Source organism: Mus musculus, chromosome 14 (assembly GCF_000001635.26).
Source record: "Mus musculus strain C57BL/6J chromosome 14, GRCm38.p6 C57BL/6J".
NCBI lineage: Eukaryota > Metazoa > Chordata > Mammalia > Rodentia > Muridae > Mus > Mus musculus.
Window position 1 is genome coordinate 12107360 of NC_000080.6, and position 22649 is coordinate 12130008.

The 22649-nt window shown below is 44.1% G+C and overlaps 1 protein-coding gene across 2 annotated transcripts in view; it reads left to right on the forward strand.

Moving 5' to 3' along the window:
- The window catches only part of Ptprg (protein tyrosine phosphatase, receptor type, G), a 688602-nt gene that overhangs the window by 553920 nt on the left and 112033 nt on the right, over nucleotides 1-22649 (forward strand). For both annotated transcript variants that reach the window (XM_006517956.4, NM_008981.3), the window contains exons 7-8: nucleotides 2617-2774; nucleotides 14619-14811. In XM_006517956.4, coding sequence (XP_006518019.1) covers nucleotides 2617-2774; nucleotides 14619-14811 — 351 coding nt within the window. The remainder of the gene's footprint in view (nucleotides 1-2616; nucleotides 2775-14618; nucleotides 14812-22649) is intronic.

Below are 22649 nucleotides of genomic sequence, written 5' to 3' on the forward strand. Positions count from 1 at the left end.
GGCAGGTACACCTGAATAGCAGGCCGCCGCTGAAAAAGAGGGAAACTAGGGAAAAAGATGAAACCAAGACAGTGTTCTGATCAAGGTTCAAATTTTTAATGGCAGACACGCTTTATAAAAGAGTGGGGGGCAGGGGAGGGGGTCCATTCCCGCCAATTCATCCTTGGAGCCTGGAATCAGCTGCAGGTGATGACTACCGATAGGGCGTAGTCTCCGGAATAGCTCCAGGGCCTCTCAGCAGGTAGCAGTACCTTGAAGTAGAACAGCAGCAGTGGCAGAACAATAGAGTGATCTAGGGAGGAAGGCTCCACCCAGGTCAAGTTCCGGCTTAGCCTGCTTCAGGCTTATAGGAGGCTACAGCTCATAACCTTCTGTAACAGGATCTGACGCCCTTGACTGCTGTAGCTGGAGACAATTTTACTTACATAAAACAAATAAGTAAATCTAAATTTTAAAAGATAAAGAGAGAAGGGGTACTAAAAAAAAAGAGGAAAGGATAATAAAAATTTTCTCCTAGGAGATATTACTGTTATAGTGATTTTACAGTTTAGAGGCATCCAAGAAAAAGAACAAATAACAACAGAAAGGCAACATCATCAGCTTAGACCCTCTTAGCATCTAACAGAAACCATCGGGGTAGGCTGAGGCAGGGTAGGAGTTCTCAGATGAACATTTTACCCACAGGTGATCTTTCCCTAACTGAACATACCCTGGCTAGACTTCCATCTGTCTTCTCTCCCCCACAGTTATGCTGTAGGATAGACACTGGTGTCCTCCACGACACAGTGCATGTACAAATAAGAAGGCTTAGAGGACACTTGATCAACACATGAGCCGGAAGGGGGCAACACCCAGCCCACGTCTACAGCCAGCTTCCTTCTTCGTGAGCTGAAGCAGCACTCTGCAGTTTTCTCGTTTGCTTTTCTGTGCTACCCAAAAGCAACTTAGGGGAGGAAAGAGTTCATTTGGCCTACACTGTAGATCATAATTCATCGTTGCAGGAAGTCAGGGCAGAAACCTTGGAGGACCACTGCTGCTGGGCTGGGTTACTCTTCCTCATGTGTACTGGTTTTCTTGTATAGTCTAGACCTACCTGGCCTCCCATAGCTGTAATCAGTCAAAAAACAGCACCTCACAGACATGGCCACAATTCATCCACTACATTCTTCCTGCCTACCTCAGCATCTATAGGGCAGCTTTGCATGCCCTAAAATGTCCCATCCCTCCAGTTTTCATCTAATTTGTTTTAGGTCCTGCAGTTGGTCGGAGCTGAGTCGTTCCTGGCATTCAGATGCCTGGCTTCACTTCCCAGGACAGCTTCTTTGAAGCTGTTTAACCGCAGATAGATTCCACCTTGCAGCATGCACTACATTCTACACAGAGCTATTGTCTGGATCATTGTATCAGTTTATTGTTACTCTTTATTCCAGGATCATTGTATCAGTTTATTGTTACTCTTTATTTGAGTACGGGTCCTCTCACCTCTTTTCTCTCTACTCCATCTGTCCCTGTCTCTGTCTCTCTCTCTGTCTCTCTCTCTCTCTCTCTCTCTCTCTCTCTCTCTCTCTGTGTGTGTGTGTGTGTGTGTGTGTGTGTGTGTGTGTGTGTGTGTGAGACACTTGTTCTCTCTCTCCCTTTCTTTCTTCCTTCTAAGCCTCTTTCTATGGCCAATATTTTTAGGTTCAGAGGCATGCCCTGTCAAGGTTCCACTTGGAACTGGATAGGTCTTGAATGATACCACCTTTCCCTTTCTTCTGACCAGATCTCTGACTGGCAAGGAAAGAAGGTTTATCTAGCTCACAGTTTGAAGGTACAGTACATTATATTAGGGATGTCGTTACAGTAGGGGCTGCTCACAGCTGTGGCAGTCATGAGATTGCTTGTCTTAGCTGACTAGGTAGGAAACAGGGATGGGTGAGATACCAACACTCAGCGGGCTTTCTTCTTTCACCCTTCCCTCTTTTTATTCAGTACTGACCTCCAGCTACCCACATTTAGGGTAGGTAGGGTCTTCCCTTCCCTAGTCACACCTCTCTAGAAACACTCTCAGTGACACATCCACAGGTGCGCTACAGTAACTGCCCTAGGTGTCTCTTAATTCAGTCAAGGTGACTGTGGAAGCTAAGCGTTGTTCCTACCCTGAAATCATCATGAAGAATGTGGCCCATTTGGGAGGTGAGCATCATATTAGCTCACTGGTGGTTTGATGAGGTCTTTTGGTTTGTTTGTTTGTTTGTTTGTTTGCTGTAGCAGTTGTCTCATTTCGTTCCAAGCTTTCTGTACTCATTATCAGTTCATAGGGGCTACACAGAGAAGGCCAGGCTGGTAAATAAGGCAAGATTGGGATGGGGTTTCCTGCAGGGCATGCCAGTCGTCACTGTCAGGGAGTTCTGACTCCTTGGAAGCAGGGAGGGACTGCTGCACCTAGCTGATTGGGGAACCTTGCCCTCTCCACCACACATCTGGGACTTGCTGCCTTGTTTTCTGAGGCCTTCTTGCCACCAGATGCCAGTGCATCTGAGGAAAGGCCTGGGCTGGGGGCTGGGGTTTGAGCTGTGTGTCTGAGGCATGATACTGACATTCTCTGAGGACCTTCTCACCTCTCTTCCCAAACAGAGAAGGAGACTTTCCTGGATCCTTTCATTCTCCGAGACCTCCTGCCCGCATCCCTGGGGAGTTATTACAGGTACACAGGCTCCTTGACTACGCCACCCTGTAGTGAAATAGTGGAGTGGATTGTCTTCCGGAGGCCCGTTCCCATCTCCTATCACCAGGTAAGCAGTCTGCTCTCATTTGTGCTTTCTGTCTTGACTAGGTTTGTGTTGAGTATTTACTGTTGCTAGATATGGTTAATATGGGTTTTTGTTTAACTCTGCTTTTTATTGATTTCTTTACTGTTTCCAACATATAGTTTTAAATCCAAGAATAGCAGAATATAAAATAGGATTTCTCAATGCTCTTCTTCTGGGTATAACATAGCCAGTTTAATCAGGATCCCATAACATCCACGGCTTCAAGCACTGTGTCTGCACTGACTGGGCCTATCAGCAGTCAGTCATGGATCCAGGAGAGGTTTAGAGGGTCCCGCCCATCGTACTGAAGCATTGGCTGCTGATGGATTCTGGAGATAGGACAGTCAATGTATTCAGCCCTGCAAGGAGCTCAGCTCAAGAAACAGTTCCAAACCCATGGTCACAGAGAGAGTCCTGGCTAAACTCAGTGGCTTTAAAGTAAATAGGTAAAAAGAAAGGAATGTGGCAAAGGAATCTGTAGGGAGGAGAGAGAATACTAGGGATGAAAGTGATACTAGAGAGTATGCAGGGTTACAATATTCAGAATCCATATTATGCACGTATGAGCATGTCAAAGAACAAATTCTGTAAAACAATTCTATAAACAATAAGCTTTAGACTTGGAAAAAATATTTCTCAGATGAAGATTACCCAACTGAGAATTGCAGACATGAAGTGAGGTATTGCTTGGGATTTGGTCTTGAGGAAATAATAGCTAGTCCACAGTGGTAGCTTGTGTCCGAGGCATATCAGTTCCTCCTGTGTGATTCTCCAGTCATGGTCTTAGGTCAGTATTGTTTATACACTATTTTATGGTAGCAATGAAGAGAGTGTGGAATGTAGGTGCCTTCAAGGATTGATCACACATCTGGGAATCAAGCCACATGTCTATCTTCAGGATCATAGTCTGAGCACTCGGCCTACAACAGTTGAGAAAAGAGATCCGTATGCACAAAGTGGAGCAAACCACCTCCCTGCCTGGGCTTTCCAACCCCACTCCTCCTCACTGTCAGAATATCCAGACAGTCAATGGGAAGGACAGAAGTTTCCCTTTGACGCAGTTCCTGAGGGTTTAGTCCCTGCTTGTCTGGATTCACTGCTCTGGTCCTGGGAGGCAAGATGTGATGAGCTGGGAGCAGCAGGCAGCAAGAACAAGTGGGGACAGGATATCAAAGCAGTATTACTTGTGACCTCCCTGGGGCAAGCCTTAGAGAAATTGGCATCCACTTGATCCTGTCTCCCATTTCTCAGTAGTGCCACCAGCTGGGACATGGTACATGTGAGCTTTCCTGGGCACTGAATATCTAAGGCAATCAAGCTGTTTCGGAACAGGCTCCTTACATGTATCAACTGGATCAGTGATGCAAAAGCATTAAGAGATAGATGGTGCCCTAGCATGGCCCACACAGGGCATCAGGGTATGGACGGAGGCATTGGGTGCTGTACGGGGACCCGCAGTTTTCATATAAGATCACAAACCAAGTGTTTCTAACCCACTGCTGCCCTCCTTTCTTCTGACTTGGGTCTGAGATGGCCTCCTTGAAAGGTAGGATTCAGGCCAAGCAGTTAATCACAGGAAGAAACTGGTAAAACTGGAGTGGTATTGGTACCCTGGCTGAGGAGTCAGCCACTTGTGGCCTGAGGGCCCTTCAGCTGCCCCCTGAGCAGTGACAGAATAAAGGAGCACGTTTTGGAAAGTACACGTTCTTTATCAAGAGTTCAGCCTACAGACTGTAAAGGAGTTAGTGGGAAAGCCGATTGCAGCTACACCTAATGACATGAGTTCAGTCCCCAGGGTCCATGTGATGAAAGGAGAGAAGCAACTCCCACACACTGGCCACTGCCTCCACATGCACAGCCCTTCAGAGTAAACAAGTAAATGTAATCTTAAAAAAGACCTCGGCTTGCACTGGGAAAAAATAGTAAGAGGCCTTATGTGTAGGGCCAAGAGCAATGGATAAGATAGAAAGATACTAGGAAGGAGCCACTAACCAGCACTATCTGAAGTGAGGGATTCCTGTAAGGCTCTTCTGTTTATATGGCCCCTTCCCTACCCAGCCAAACTTACAGCTTTAGGAAACAGTGGGGGGGGGGGAGTTCTAGAATAGAGTAACAATACCAGTACTTAACTAAGAACATAGGTAATAAAGCTTTGATCTTGGGGGATGGTCCAGAGATTCTCCTAAGCAAGGCAGAGGGTAGAGAATAGGGAGTAGTCAGTCAGATGATGCTCTGCTTGGACATTGTCGTGGCTACAGCAAACAGAGATGACCACTTCAGTACATCCAAGCAGACAGTGTACCTGGAGAAGCAATAGTCAGGGTGTTTCAAGGTGAGGCTGTGTGAGCCTTCCTGCACTGGACTGACTTCTAACTAGACAGTGAAGCCTGGTGTTTCATCTGTCTTGCATCCAGAGGTCTCTCCAATCAGAAAGCTTCTTACATGGCTTTGGAACTGACCTTGTACTCTGGCAGAGCTCAGCTCCCTGCTTGTTTGGTCTGGTTCCATGGTCCACTATGATCGCACTAGTCCTAGTTGACCCTTGAGGTCAAGAGCTGTCAATAGCTGGCTAAAGCCAGTTCTTCTATCAAGAAAGGATTCCTGAAGATGTTTCTGAGAACTCAGCCAACCAAAGTCTGGCCTTGTGTCACATGCCCATCCTTAAACAAATCAGAGGAGATGCTGAGTAGTGCCCAAAGACATCCAGTGTTGACCTTTCTCGGGTTACATGGAGCAGGAACTGTAGAAGGAGACCAGGCAGGGCAGCCCTTTATCCTCTGGGCAAAGCTAGGTGGCATGGTGCCAGGCTATTCTGAATTTTTCTGCTGAGAGCAGTCATTTTCCTTTGAGCATGTTTTTCTTTTTAATTCACACTCTGACAGAAAAGGTAGGGCTAGCAATTTGGTTCCTGAACAGGATCTGCCAGCTGTGAGGAGAAAATGAAATAGAGACGAATTTTCTTCCTAATGGCGAAGCCAACATTGTTTTGTTTTTAAAGAAATTAGTCCAAATATTTATTTCTGTAGGGTTGAGGAAAAAGTGTAGTTGATTTTCAAAAGGGTTCTTTTTTTTTACTTAAGATAAATGCTTCTGTCTTCAAATATTTAAATGCTTGAGCTATTGAAATTAAGATTTGCCCACTTTTTTTTTTCTTCTTCTTCTTGTAGTGAGGGGTGGACGTTGGCGAGCTCAGGGATTTGAAGGCCATCAACATACTGTGTTGTTTTGGCAGCTACAGCTATCTAATAGACTCCAATAAAACACACACTTTCGAGGAGTGGATGTCTGCAGAAGTGTTTGTGGATTCCAAGCATTTTGACATTTGGAAACTGGAGCTTTTAGAAAGTGCTTTGTCATGCCTTTGTGCTTGTCAGCGCTCTAGAGCAAGGACACAAGGAGAAGAATGCAGGTGTTTGCCTTCCCTGGAAGGGACCAAACAGAGAAAAAGAACCCCGACTTGCTTTCTAATTCATTACAAGCTGCCTGCAGAGGGCTGCACTTTTATCAGACCCTGCACCCTACATTGCTGTTTATTCCCAGGGAAGGGACAGGTTCCTGTTTCTGTGGCTTCACTGGCTCCTTGCTAGCCATCGTACAGAGGCCGCAGTTGCATCACACACACACCCCGCCACACACAGACACCACACCCCAGGAGAAAAGTGTCCATCTATGTATTAATGCTTCAAAACTTCAGATTCCAGTGTTCTTTCTGAAGCTAGCAGAGAGCACTGATTTCAGGGGCACAAGGGCCAATTTGGAAAAGCTGAGTGGTTAGGAATTCCACAACTGCCTCTGTCAGAAAAAAAACAGCCCAGTATTTCAGGTCCTGGTCCGCTGTTTCTCAGAAGCCTCCCTCTCTTATCTTTTCTCTCATCAGTAAGGGCAAGCAGTGAGCAAGTGAGGTCTCTGTAAGTTGTGCCGATCAACCCAGTCGTCGGAGCTGGGGAGATGGATTTCCTTAAAGGCTTTCAGGGCACACAAGCAGGTTCTTAACTTGCCTCTTTTACTCTTCCCTGTGAACCTACACTGGCATTCTAACCAGCTCTTAGCCAGTGACCTTGGCCTCTCTCTTGTATGATAATGTAGATTCAAATGTGTTCAGTTTGGGTGGAGTCTAGACACCTGGGCTGACCAGTAGTCAGTATAGGTTATGAGACTCCAGTCGACATCCATCGTAAATACTAGGCAAAGCCATGGGCCTGGGAAGAAATGTGATTCAACAGTAAAAACACTCGCTGCACAAGCATGAGAATCAAAGTTTGCATCTCTGGAAACAAAAATACTGAGTGAGTGCAGTGGCCCGCTTGTAATTAGCAACCATGTAAGGCTGGAACAGGCCGTCCTCAGGCAAGCTGGTCCTCAAAACTAGCTATACTTGGGGTTTGACTGAGGGAGATTGTCCTGGTGAGTATGATGCAAAGAGATAGAGAATGATCAATGCCTGACATCAGCCTCAGATTCCCCAGTGAGTGGGTATGCACACACGCACACACACACACACACACACACACACACACACATCAGGGGATAAGAGGAGAGAAAATGGGAAATAAAATGCTGCCATCTCCTTATCATCCATACAGAATTGCAGCCTGGGTCTGGCAGTACCAAGGAATGGAAGTAGTGCCTGGAGTCAGGTGTCTGCAGTCTTTCCTTAAGCGTCCATACATATGTATATCTTGTTCAGCACTTTCTCTGGAGCTGAGTCCAGAAGGCATTATTCTAATGTGGATTCAGTTCATCCTGCAGGAGAATTTTACAAACGCTGCTTCTTTGCCCATTGTCACCACTGGAGTGGATCCTCCTATCCATTAAAATGCGGCATTACCTATGGTTTTTCTCCAGCATGATCTTGTCTTAATAGTTAAATTTTATATGTGTGGGTATTTTGCCTACACATATGTCTCTGTACTAGACGAACAGGATTCCTAGTACCTGGGAAAACCAGAAGATGGCAATGAATCTCCTCGAACTGGAGTTACAGACTAGAATGAGACACTGGGTGTGCTCGGAATTGAACTCAGGACCTCTGTAAGGGTGATGAGTGCTCTTAACCACTGAGCCATCCCTCCAGCCCTTTACCATGAGTATAATTTTTGGGTGTATGCTCTCCACTATGCAGCAATATACCGATTTATGCAATAAATCTAAATGTCTTAATTAGTCTGCTTTGAACATTTGGTTTTATTATTATTATTATTATTATTATTATTATTATTTTAATCAGTGAGACAGGTTGGAAAGGGAAGGTTTATCTGCATTGCCCTTCTTTGGCAAGTCTGTCACATAACTAACGACGTCTGTCTGTCTGTCTGTCACAGTAACTAAGCATGACTTTGCAGTTAAAGCTGGGCTTTAGAGGCACACTGCCTCTAAACTGAGAGTTCTCTTCCTGCCCCATTTCTCAGATAACTTTCTCTACTTTGTCCTCTGTTTCCACATCATAAAATGATGAAGATAAAATGATAATCGAGGTGAAATGTGCAGACCTGTGCTTGACATGAGAGGAAGCAGCTTAAGGATCATTAGTCGTCTTCCTAATTTCCTTATTAATTGATTACCATACCCAAGTGACAGCCCTATCCCATAGAAATAAAGCAAGCCCTGTATCTTGTTTAAGTTCTATAGTGGGTTATATTTAAAATAGAAACAAGAACAGAAAAATCGATTTTAATATAGAATTTAACCTGAAATGTTATCGCAGTATGTGTGAGCTAAGGGACATGCATGCGTAGCTCCTGGCTGCTATGGTGAAGACGTCATGAGAACTAGTATGTCAGTTATCCAGGAGCATCCTTTCCAACACCATGTGCTGCCCAAAGATGTCATCATTAGCCCAAAAGAGAGTGCTTTCCTAGTTAATTATCTGAAGGCGTTTTCTTTATGGAGAAGGCCTTTCTGTACCTGCCTTGCTGTAAAAAAGTGTCTGAGCCGCGGGAAGGATGTGGCCTGGCATATAGCTAGTGAGTCTCAGTTTCATTTTCTGCAGCGGTGGTTCAAAAGTACAACCTGAGATGCTCAGGGCTATCGGGCATAATATTTAATTGCCACTGTCTGCTCTATAATGAGGCAACAAAGCAGGGCCCACCCTGTTCCCTGGGTTTTAGTTGTGTTAACCATGTGCTTGTTTTGAATTTCTGCTGTACACCCACCCCTTCAAATACTGCTCCGACCAGTGTCTAATGGCTTTTATTTCTATTACTTTCTATTTTCACTAATCTCTCCCCTTCAGCTTCATGCCCCCCTCCCCACATCTTGTGGACCAAGAGCCCTGGTTGCACACACATGGAATGAATAGATTTCAACTTTTCCTTTGATTCGAGCTGACAGATTAAAAACTAATTATTCTCTGAAATACTTTTATAATAAAAACGAAGCTGAAATGATTTATATACACCTCCAGCCAACACATTTGCGATTCAAGGTTAAAATTGTTCTTGTAGCAGTACCAGTTAAAATGCAATTATAGTTCCCCAAGCAGGGATAAAAGAAAGAAGTATTTTACACACTCACTTCAAAAGTTAAAAAGTCAGTTTGATATTATAGAAATAAAAACTTTCATTTATTTTTACTAAATGATAAAGACTTCATTAGTTACATTAAGGTAAGATAAAGCCAAGCCTCCTCCAGGAAATGGCTCAGGTGAGTAGAAGTGAGGGCTTTGGAATGTGCAGAGGATTTCCCTTCTTGGCTGACATCTTGTTCATGCCACCCAGTTGGCCCTATGTGGTTTCCTTTCAGAACACAAAAGAGGACAGATAGATGACGTTGGGTCCCCTGACTGAATTGGCGTTGGACTTAGTAAGCAGGAATTACTGGGAACGTATTGGTACTACCCCCACCACTGGCTTCTCATTTGATGAATCGTGCTATGGGCCTGTTGAGTGTGACATGTATGGTTGAGAGAAGCTGAGTCACTCAGTCATGGCTTTCTAATCCTTACTTTACCTTTTGTGACCTTGGGGCAGTTGTAATGTCTCAAGGACCAGTTTCCTTATTGGTTTCAGTAACACACAGGCAGACTGTGAACAATGACCATACTCCCAACCTCACAGGGCCTCTCTGATGACTAAGTCACCAAGCACCTGCTCCTTTTTGTGTGGTCCTTTACATATCATAAGAGCTTAGAAAGTCTTAGCTGCTGGTGTCAGTGCTTGTCTTAGTTATTGTCCTGTTGCAGTGGAGAGATGCCATGACCAAGGCAACTTACACAAAGAAAGTACTTAATTGTGGGCCTGCAGTTTTAGAGGCTTAGTCTATGATCATCATGGGAGGGAGCATGGCAGCAGACAGACAGGCCTGGTGCTGAAGCATAGCACAGGGCTTACATTTTAAACATAAGTCTGAGGAAGTGACCTCGAGCTGGCTTGTGAAACCTCCAAGCTCACCTCAAATGATGCAACTCCTCTAACAAGGCCATACCTCCTAACCTTCCCAAACAGTCCACCCACTGAAAACCAAACATTCAAATATGAGCCTATGGAGGCCATTCTCATTCAAACCACCACACTATTATAACAATATTGCTATTATTAATATTGTTTTTTAGGCCAAAGGTGAGTTTAAAATCAATCTTTTTAGGTGTTTAATGAACTACCTTGTATAAAGTAAGTTTTATAAGATAAAGAATAGATAAGCTATATTCTATTGCTATAATCACATACTACAGTTATCATTAGCTACAGTCCTTAAAAGATAAAATAATTACAGTGACAACAATATTTATTGAATATTTTCTTTTGTCAGAAACTATTTCAAGCACTTTATATAGAGAAACCCATTAAAGAGGAAAACCATATGACATGAATGGCGTTGTTATCTCTGTTGTACTGTAAAGACTCAGAAGTACAGAATGCTTGGGGAAGAGGCAAGACAGGTTGTAAGTGAAATGCTTGAAAGCATGAGGACCCAAATTTGGATCCCCAGTAACGTTTCAGGAAGCCAGATACAGCAGCACACGCTTGTGATCCCAACACCGAGGAGGCAGAGACAGGATTGCTAAGCATTGCTTGCCACCCAGTCTAGCAGAATTGGTGACCTCCAGGCTTTAGAGATGCTTCTCAAAAAAAGAAGTGGAGAATGGTCAAAGAAGGCCCCTGACATCAACCACTGGCCTCTCCCTTTACCTGCATGCAGACACACGTGCACATACATTTATACATACACATGATGCACACAAACAAAGGAAGAGTATGTAAGATGTCCATGACCGCACCTTTGTCAAACAGGTGCTGAAAACAAGTTTCAAGTATTAAGAATGGAAGCTTTTGCCGGGCGTGGTGGTGCACGCCTTTAATCCCAGCACTTGGGAGGGAGAGGCAGGCGGATTTCTGAGTTCGAGGCCAGCCTGGTCTACAAAGTACAATTCCAGGACAGCCAAGGCTACACAGAGAAACTCTGTCTCGAAAAACCTAAAAAAAAAAAAAAAAAAAAAAAGAATGGAAGCTTTAAAGATGGAAAATGGGGCATAGGCCTGATCCCTGGCACACCCTCACCCACATTAAGAGTGAGAGATTGAGGTGGTATGGAACCAGTGGTGTATGTTGATCAAGTGTACAACTGTTTTACTTAAGATTTATTTTTAGTTTATACGTATGAGTGTTTTGTCTGCATATGTGTATTTGCACCACATTTATTCCTGGTGCTCATGGAGGCCAGAAGAAAGTGCTGGGTCTTATGAAACTCAATCATAGATGGTTGTGAACTTGCATGTGGTGCTTGGATCTGAACCTAGATCTTCTGCAAGGATAACGAGGGTCATGACTGCTGAGCCATCTTCTCCCGAGCCCCATTGTACATTTTAAAAGGATCACTGTTTCACTTCTAACCAGATCTGGAAAGTTCCAACAAATCAAGCATCAAACATGCGCACTGGTCAAAGACCGAGAGGAACATGTCCTCTGGCTTGGGTGTAACTGGAGACTGCCCTGTCATCCAGCTCCATAGCCTCTGGCCTTATGGCATTCCCTGGACAATCTAAAATATATGTGAAGGATGGGTCAGGAGAGTTCTAGCCCAGGTGATTTCTTTCTCTCCTGGCAAAGTGAAACATGCAGACTTTCCCCCAATCCAAAAATTAGGTAGGTTTTTACTCGCTCACCAACTGTGGCCATTACCAAAAGGATGGACCACCAGCAATTTCCATTCCTTTCAGAGGAAAGACAGCATTTAACAAATGCTGCCAAACTACTAAAGGCATTTGATAAGCCTGCTCCGCCTGTCCTCTTGCGTGAACCCTTTTGTGTGACTGTCAAGTGAAGCTATGATCCAGTTGACAATATAATATCACCCAGGTCATCAGTTCACTCAGCGCCGTCACAGCCTTCCTTCAATGTCTGCCAGGAGAGCTGAGTTAATGGCAGGGACGCATCTTGAGCTTTTAAGCCATAGCATGTCATTAAGCTGTAAGAGCAATTTAAACGGAGGCACTTTTGCGCTTAATTCACAACCTGCCTCTTTTTACAGTTGTGTGACTAATTCTTTCCCCGAAGCTTCAGAAGTAAACTTTTTAGAACGAAGTACTAGCCAAGAAGGAAACACATACTCTAGAGAACAAACAAGGTGCGGTGCTGGGTGGCTGAAAGTCTCCTAGGTTCTTTTCTTTTGGTTCCTCAAAGCTTAATGCTTTTCCCAACAGACAACTGTCTCTTCCACACTGCCTGTTTGACTTGGTGTGAGAGCCCAGTTCATGTTTAAAAAGAAAAAAGTCTAGAATCCAAAACTACCCTGAACATGAAGAGTCCTTGCCTTTATTCAACTCATATCTCTGTGAATTGAATTTAAGCCACGTTCCTGTTATTTGGCCTTCTCTGGACATGGAGAGGAGCTGGCTAACAGCTTTAAGGTGTAAGGCCTTTAGTCGGATTGTGCAGTGCTTGCCCTTTCTTCAGGTTGGACAGCTCTCCTTCCTACAGCCTTTCCTCCTGGGACTGATTCTCCAGTCTTCATCGTTAGGATTGGTCTTTACCTGGAGGTTGGTTAATTCCATTTATAAAGTTTTAGGAAGTCATTTTCTCTGAGAAAATCAGAAACCCATATGTTCCCGCCCCCTCCTTTGTGTGTATATGTGTATGTTTTTTATGTGTGTTTGTGTCTGTGTGTATTTGTATTGTATATGTGTGTATGTCTGTGTGTGTCTCTGTGTGTGTGTGTGTGTGTGTGTGTGTGTGTGTGTGTGTGTGTGTGTGTGTCTGATTTGGTCATCCTGTCAAGCCTGTGGCATCATTGGTCTGTAGGGTTTCAGCCTCTTTAATTGTTTGCAGTGTAATGGCTCACACCTCCACAGAACAGAGTCTAGTAAATGGTTGGTTGGCTGCACTCTCTCTGGGAGGGCCGCACTTTCTCAGCAAAGGATGCAAGCCTCTGGTTCTCAGCAGCTGGCCATTGTCTGGGTTGGTCTCTGAGCTAAGAGTGTTCAGTCCAGGCTTGTAGATGGCCCCCTTCTCAGAATCTACAAAGCTCCAGAGAGCATTAATAGTTTTATTTTTGTATGTATTTATTATTTATATAATATGTGTGGGTGTTTTGCTTCCATGTGTCAGTGCAACCAGTACATGTGATGCCTGCAGAGTACAGATCCTCTGGAACTGGAGTTATAGGCGTTCTTATCAGACCTGAGAGTGCTAAGAATTGAACTAGGGTCCTGTGGAAGAGCATCTAGTGCTCTGAATGACAGAGCATCTCTCGAGCCCATGATTGTTAAAAAAAAAAAATTACATACTAGTATTGATTGCCACCCACCTGGCTCCCTGAAACGGGCAGCAGCTTCTAGCCCTCTGCTTATCATCTTTCTTTGTGACAAGATTATCTTTGTGGTCTGATGAGAGCAATTGTGACAGCCAGTCAATGCTCCATCCTTGTGAACAGAACAATGACCTTTCTTAATGATGCAGTGCTCAGGGCTACAAAGACGCCCTCTTGATGGTCAGTATATGGTTCCGGGATGCTGAAGTTTTCTTCTTTGCTTTTCTTAAAAAGTTTCATCAGTGTTTTGTGGAAGATGTTTTTTCATACTGATCATGGCAATAGGTGATCTTTGTTAAATGTCTATTGTGTTCTATGTAACCCATATAGATTTTATCTTTTCAGGAATCCTAGACAATAGAGCCCATATTTATAGGCATTTGACTGATAAGGAAGCTTGAGTTTTTACAAGGCTTGAGTAATTTGTCTGTGACTAGCCATCTGGTGAATTTAGAACTGGGCAATTGAACTTAGCCACACATTTAGCATTGAGCATCTTCATAAGTTGGCTAAATTTGATTTGCAGAGGCTGTGAATAAGAAAGAATGAAATGACCACTACTCTTGTTAGTGTGTACTTTGAATGCTATACAAGGAGAAAGTGTTCAAATGTCACAAATCCTGTTGTTCAAAACCTCATCGGGTGAGCATGATTACAATGGCCACCATTTTATACAAGGAGGGTGGAGGCTCGGGAGAGTGGAGCAGCTTCTAGACGTCCAGGGCAGCATGCACAGGACTGTAGTTCATACCTAGGTACTTTACCTCCAGGATTCACCACAAGCCAGTGCTCTTTCCCACAGTACTGAAAGTATTGCTGGAGAAATCTGCAGGCAGCACAGAGGGCTGAGAGTCCTTACCCTCAGAGGAGAACGGCCCCATTAGCAGCCAAGACAGAGAGTTCGGCCACTGGTGCTGATTCCAGAAGGGCGTGTGTGTGTGTGTGTGTGTGTGTGTGTGTGTGTGTGTGTGTGTGTAGGCCTCCCACCAGGTAGAAGGTCAGCTCCGGCCTAGCCGCCTCTGGTCTGATCACAGAGCCTTACTAATTGAAATTTTCTCCTTTTCCCTCTGGTTCTTTGTTCAGCTTGAGGCTTTTTATTCTATCTTCACCACGGAGCAGCAAGACCATGTCAAGTCAGTGGAGTACCTGAGAAATAACTTCCGACCACAACAAGCTCTGAATGACAGAGTGGTGTCAAAGTCTGCTGTCCGGGATGCCTGGAACCATGACCTGGCAGACTTCTTGGACAACCCACTAGGCACAGAAGCCTCTAAAGGTAAATTCTAATTGCGTGTTCCAGCCTGAAGAAGGGAGGTTCTTTATCATGATTTTAAATTAAAAAGAGAATTTTGTTCTTCGCACTCACATAAAATCCAGACTTGGTAGCGTGCACCTGTGAGCTAGTTCTGGGAGTAGATCTGGCTTACGGAGACATGTAGCGTGTCCAGAGCTCACTGAGCAGCTGGTATTTCCTAGTCAGGGAGCTCCACGCTCAGGGAGAGACCCTATCTCAGAGAAAAATTGAAGGAGACACCGTTTGTCAACCCCTACACACACACACATAGATACACAAACACATACAGACACACACAGAGATACACAGACAGACACACACAGATACACAGACACACACACAGATACACAGATATACAGACAGACAGGTAGATACACACAGATACATAGACACACACATACATAACACACAGATACACAGACAGATATACAGATACACAGGCATGTTGTACACAGACACACACAGGTACACACACACACACAAATTTGAAGAAATAGTTCACAGTCAGCCAAAAATTAGGACTTGGTGTTAAGAACATATGTTTCTCTGCTAAAAGAAATTTGTCTAGACAATAAATAGAAATGATGTGGGAATAACTTTGGTTAGATTTACTTAAAATTGCCCTTTTGACTAGCAGGAATAGATCAGTCATTCTCTCTATTTTTATTCTATACTTCCAAACGAATTAATAATGTCTAAATGAAACTCTTGTTAAATCAAACTCGTGTCTTACTTGTGTATTTTATGTTGTGTGTTTTTGAAGCAGGGTCTCTTGTAGTCAAAGCCGGCCTCAGGTTTGCAAAGCAGGCAGAGATGACCTTGAACTCCCATCTTCCTGTCTCTGCCTCCTACGGGCTGAGATTATAAGCCATCGTGCTTTCAGTTTATGCAGTGCTGGAGATGGAGCTCAAGGCTTTGTGCATATTGCGTTGAAGCACACTACAGCTGAGCCACATCCCCAGTCCTATCCTACCTGTTGGGCGTTTCCCTGAACTGAAACCCCAGCATCTTTGAAGTCCTTGGAGCATGTAGCCTTCCAGCTTGCTCCCATCCTAAGCAAGGGGTGCAACGCAGCTTTGAACGGCCCCCAGAAACCACTAGCTTCTTAAACCATTGAAGAGGTGGTCGTAGTAACTGGTAAGGATGTGTACATCACTTGCTGACATCTTACATCTCTGCTTTCTTATGTGAAATCTACATGTGTTCCTCTCCCAGGAGCCACCTTCTTCCTCTCAGCCTTATTATAATTGTGACTTGCTTCTTACAAAGCACATCGAGAAATATGTCTGCTCAAAGCCCTAGTCCTGGAGGTGGTAAAGGGGGCAACAAAATATTTATTTGTGCTGGTGTGAGGACATGGCTGTTTCCCAACTGAGTGTCCTGGGAGAGTTCATGTGTGGAAAGCAGCATGGGAGTTTGGTCTAAGAATGTCCCTAGGACCAGTATTAGCACATGAGCTTGGCAGGTCCAGAAGCATGAGATTAGAGACCACGAACTCCTGTACTTGTTAACGCTTAATAAGCCTGTTTTCTGAGTTCCTAAACCAATCAAGGACCTGAAAGAAGGTGGCTGTGATTGTGGAACAAGGCCCTGACATCAGTCTTTAGCACACCATTGTGAGGGTAGGAACAGGAAGAAGCAAGGATGTCTGTCTGTGGTTCATTAAAGATGCTGATCGGGCCAGGGGTCCCCACGAAAGGCTTGAGTCTCTAGCTACTGCTAGTAGCAGGACAATTTAGATGCCCACAAACCTATGAGATGCCTCAGGCTGGGTTGTCATTGCAAAATCCTCACATGGGCTGACTTTTTAAACTTAGCTAAAAATAACTGAACTTGAAGGCTTTTCCACAGAGAACTTTGGGAAAGGAGACTGCTCCTAGGCCCACTCTTGGTGAGAAGTCTGTACAAAGGTCCTGCAAGGGATGGGCAATTTGGATCAAGAGGAGCACACAGTCGCTAACTCAGAACTGCTGAGAACAGGGCAGTAAGTTTTCCCTGGAGACTGTGCTGAGCGTGTGAGTGACAGACTGTATGGCAGCTGTCACTGAAGAAAGTTGGAGGGTGGTGGTCCATTTACATGTCAAAGTAAACAAGGCCCTCCACTGACTGTGGCCAACACCTTAAATGTAGGATGTGGACAGTCAGTTCCTCATTCTCCAAAGCCTACTGCAAATATCATGTCCGTTGTTAACTCTTACAATGTGTAAATCGTTAAAGGATTTCTGGTATTTTTAGAGTAGCCATAGTGAGAGAGGAAACAAGAGAGGGAGGGGAGGGGTGTAGTGAGATCTGCAATCCTGTCTAGATTTTCAGCATTACAGAAGAGTGAAGTCCTTCTGTTTCCCATCTGAGTGTCTGGTAACTCAGCCTGTACAGAACACTTGTCATAGGCAGGGGTCTGAGTCCATAGGGCTTCTGTTGAAATTTACAAGTTCTGGTATCAGAGATCAAAGCAGGGGACCCGGGACACAGGGACAATGGTGGATATGGAGACTGCTGACTAAGAAAGGTACTTTTGGGAATGTAAGTGGACTAGTAAGAGGGAACAGCAATGAGACCCCAAAGTGCTACTCACCAATGTCATGACCCCCTTTGTGTCATTACATATCTCCCATCTGTCTTCCCCATTCAGAAATGTGGCTTTCTTTGCACAGATTCTGTTGTGTCCCATGTGAGTCCAGTAGGGAGAGGTCTCCAGTCTTCCTGCCTGCTGACTTCCTTCCTGTGTTAGTCACTCTGTCCTTTGTCCACGCCCCTCCCTCCTGCTGCATTCTCATTGAATACAGAAGGGCCTAAAAATGAAGTATGTGTACCCTATAGGCCATCGCCTATAAGAAGGGAGAACTTAAGTCCCAGATCTTCGCACTTGTACACCATCCTTATGAGGAAGAGAAGAGAGAGAATACTACTCCCTCTCAGGTGGTACAAGTGGCTCTTCCCTAATTTCTGAGTTTCTGGGAGGAGCTTTGTCACCACTGAGGAAAGCCCCCCCACACACACACACTTGCATTTCACAGACCCCTTTAATTTGAAGTCTAAACAGCATATTTTGACATAATAGCCCTGAAATCACTGTAAATACTGTTTATACACATCCGGAGAAATACCTATGTAATACAGGCACAGTGTGATACATCTCCACAAACTAAGGACAGCTGAGTAATGAGCATTTAGATGGAGGAACAAACATCCCCATTATCCCAGGATGCTTCCCACCCCCCTTTAGATCTGCATTCCCATGGTCACCCCTGCCAGAAAGTGGCTTTGTCCTGGTGTGCTTGTGGAGTCAGCTGACTAGCGATCTTTAGTGTCTTTACTCCACACTGGTATTGGGAGTGTTTCATGGAATGGTTTGTTCATTCTTAGGACTATATTTCATGTATGACTATTCCAGAAAACATGTACTGTATACAAGATTGCGTGATCCATTTCTAAATTTCAATGAGTAAAAGCTCCTTAGGCGTGCTTCTTAATGGCAGTCTGTAAGTAGACACTGTCCACTGGAGAAATGCGTAGTTTCACTTAGACGTTATCAGTTCCCGAGAGTGATGGTATTCTTTTTTCCTCTTCTGCCCACTATTTATGAGTGATGCTGGAGATGGAATCCAGAGCCCCACACATGCTAAGCAGGTTCTCTGCTGCTGAGCTTCACCCCAGCACTCCATTTTTCCCCCCAACATTTAAAAAAAGATCTGGGCTTGGTCTGCCCGTCAACCCCACCACTGCAAATGGTTATAAATTTGGTTATCTTCGGAAGATTCATAGTTGCAGGACTATGACTCACTGCAGTCCAGCAGTAGAAGATTTCCTTCACCATGGACTCATACACACTTCTCTTCCCATCCACAACCCAGGCAACCGTAATGTTTTCCTCTCTCCTATGGTGTTTGGATGAGGATTTATCTCTGCGCTTACAGGCATCTCTTGATGATTCCTTTTTATTGCTGAGTTGACTCTCTATTTTTTTTTTTGGCTTGTTAAGTGTGTGTGCATGTATGTGCTCATGTCTGCTTGCCTGTATATGTCCAGTGTGTATGCAGGTGACCCCAGAGCCCAGAGGAGAGCATCAGGTCCTCTAGAACTGGAGTTGAAGGTGGTTATGAGCCACCATGTTGGTGCTAGGAATTGAGTCTGGATCCCTTCGGAGATCAGCAGATGCTCTTAACCACTGAACTATCTCTCCAGGCACTTTGTTTTTAATAAAATTAAAAATTAATCTCAATTAAACATTAATTGAGATTTAATTAATATACCATACGGTTTATTACCTTTAAGTGTCCACATCATTGGCTTTGGCATGATCAGAAAGTTGTACAACCATCTCTGCTGTCTGCTTCTAGAGCGCTTCCATTGTTCTAAAAACAAACTGCACCACCTTCACCTAGTCCCCTTTCTGTAATTTCCCACCCACTTGTTTTTTCTCCCTGCTAACCACAAATTTTCTTTCTGTCTGTCTAGATAGACTTATTCTGGGCATTTCATATTCTGGACATTTCATATCAGAGAGCATCTCTGGGTTCTTCCACTTTTCATAATATGTCTGGGAGCATGAGTCAGAAATAAATGCTGCTATATGGTCAAATAATATAGTACCATGTGGGTGTACTACAGTTTGTATATTCACCCATTGCTTCCTGGACATTTAGAGCTTTCTGTTGTGGGGTTATAAGGAATGCAGCTGCTCTCACATCTGGGCGTAAGTCTCAGATACAGAGCCAATCATTCATACCAGATCTGTAGGTGTGGAGGTGAGAGGACCAGCTTTGCGTTTTCCACATTAGCAGCACCCATTTGCCTTGTCATTAACCGTGTATAGAGTGGGTACAGTGTCTTCTCATCCTTGAAAACACTTGTTATTATGCACCTTTTATATTTTGGCCACACTAATTTAGTGAATGTATTTTCCCTTTGGACTTTGTTTTCAGTTCCTTAATGACGAAGGAGGCTTTCTTTTATTTGTATATGTACATGCCATGGCTTTCTAGGTGGCAAATGCTCCTCTGTTTCTACCTGAGCTGACTGGTATATGCAAGAGCATCATAGGTAGAAGCCACCGGAGGTTGCTCATAGTCATCACGCAGCCCAAGGAACTGACATGGTTGGTCTTAGGGATACTTAGGAATGACGTGATGCAAGGGAGAGGCAGTCCCTTTCACCATTCATCTGCATACTCTGGATCCTACCAGAGTAGAGGAAGGTGCCTGGAAGATTCAGGAAGGACAGACAGAGCCTGTCTGATTAGCACTCTCTTGCAGCTCGCCATCAGAAGCTCTGAGTTCTCATGAAGGAGGCAATGCTTCATGCATCTGCTGTAGCACTGTTACAGAAGAAAGAAAAGTAAGTTAATTATATGAGTCAGGAGTCGTCATTAACCGTTTTTGGCTGAGTGTCTGATAGTGAATACTCTTGACTCTGTAGGCCAAAAGATCCTAATTACAACTCTTCACATCCACCAGGCAGCCATGAGAGGAGCCATAGTCAATATGTAAATGAGCGGACATAGAAAATATCTCCCAGTGACTCTTTATTTAACACAAAAAGTCTAGGACAGGTTTGTCCTGGGAACTTAGTTTTGGTCCCTGCTTTAGGGAATATATCACAGTAAGATAGAGAAAGTATATGTTTTTTTTAAAGGTAAATAATGAATATCTCAAGACTAGGGATATAGTTAAGTGGTAGAGCATGTGTAGAAAATGCACAAGACACAGGTATTTCCATCCCCGGTTGCCTCTCCACCAATGGTAGCAGTAGTAACTATGGATTGTTTGGTTTTTACATTCTACTTAGAGATTAGGAACCTGGTTGTCAGCGACTTACACTATTTCAACTGGCCATCTTTCACATCAGAGGTGTAACGAGAGCCTCAGTTTGGTGCATGTAGTCCCTCATTATCCCTGCTTCCATAGCTGTGATCTTTAATGAGGACAGTGCTGGTTGGGTGCCAGGGAAGGCATCCCATCTCTCCTGTCAGTCCTCTTGTCAGGATGATTGGTTATACCAGCAGGGAGACAACAGAATGCAGCCTGTTACCGCCCCAACATGGTCATGCAAGATACCAAAGAAGAGGGAGGAATGGTCACTCCAATCCTGCACTGTTGCTCAAGAAAGACACAACTGATGCCATAGAGAAAAAACACAAAGCCTTGATTCCAGAAAATGGAGACAATATTTAGGATCTGCGAATTGTTCGAGGGATGGCCTACTGGCTACTCTGCCCTTTATCGGTAAATAACATGGATAGACTTTAGGATTTAATGGGCTGTCATTTCAGTTACTCTTCAGCCCATTCCGGGACCCTGGAAGAGCATCCTCTGATTAAGTGCTGAACACACTGTATTGTGAAGAAATTTGGGATGGTGATTGAAGGAAAATAACTTTGCTTCCAGCAGCACAAAACATATGGTTTATTAATTTAACGAAACCTGTTCACCCCGCAGTGGAATCGAAGCCACTTGATCTGATAATTTGATTTGATGGCTTAATTAAAGTGACACTGTATAATGTAATAAAATCAGAGGAAATAGAGAGGACACTGACTGACTGTGTACCCTTCAGTGTCACAGACTCACACCTTGGTTTGTAGAAAGTGTGTTGCTCTTCTGCTGAGCTGGGTTTTTTCAGCTGCAGTCTCCCCGCAAAGGATGACTTCCTGTTTTGGTTAAAAGTTGTTTTAAAAGACATATCCATAAGTAACTAGCTGGTTTTAAACCCGAACACATTGAGGCAGAACATCACATTTTCTGCCAAAATGAGCAAACAAAGGAGAAAATCCGTGATTGCTGTAGAGTTTGACATTGGAATGTTTTCTGATATTTTTGGAGAAAATATTAATGTTGTTCTATTTTCAGTTCAGTCATCTCCACACAGCACATTAATGAGCTTTGCTTTATCTTAGTAAAGAGAAGCTCTAGTCGTTACATTTTATTCCGTTGGAGGCAGCTGCTCCTCCCAGAAACCCTTCTAGAAACCCTTCTCTTGTTGCTTCCAGAAACTCTCAGGGCAGGTACTTGTTAAATAAAAGCACATGTTCCATGCAGCTCCACGGGGAGTTGGTAGTTAACTGTCTTCTTCTGAAGACAATGTAGGTTTGCTGTTGATTTTAACCTGAGAGTGAGTATGAGGAAAGCAAGGTATAGGCTCGATTTAAAACTCAGAACATGCTAGGGTCAAATTAGATAAATGGCCAATATTCCATAACTCCTCTCATAGAAAGTAAATGTATAAGTCCGTGTTGAGTGCCTTTGATTGCTTGGCACAATGTTACTGTTCTGGCAACCTGTTGTATTGCCTGTTTCCTTTTGCTGTAGCACAATAGTCAAGAGTGGGTAATTGTTTAAAACCGGCAGTAAGGCGCGTGTAACCTTACCCAGCCTCTGGTAAGGGACTCCAGAAGTTCCAGTTCAAGAACTTCAGAAAGAGAGTATGCTGAGAGGAGAGAAGACAAAAAGATGGCCCACCCTCTAACAGCCCGCTTTCCCAAAAACTCATTCATTATCCTGGGGAGCTACATTGGTTCCTTATTGAGGGTGGAGCCTCTCTCTCTTAATTCTCACCTGCGTGTATTTAATTGAGGAACATGCTCCAACATGAGTTTGGTTGGAGACAAGGCGTATTCAAACCATATCTGCCATTGCCTGTTTTACCCACTGTTTTGCAACCAGTAGATTGATCTTCATGTGTCTTTTCAGCTGCCTTGGGAAAGGTTACCAAGGAGAGTGGCTGTCCCCAGGAAGAGGTTGGTGATGGCCAGATGCTGTGCTGGCTCTCTACATTCACATATGTTTTATTTAATTTCCAGAATGCCTTCAGCCAGACCTTAT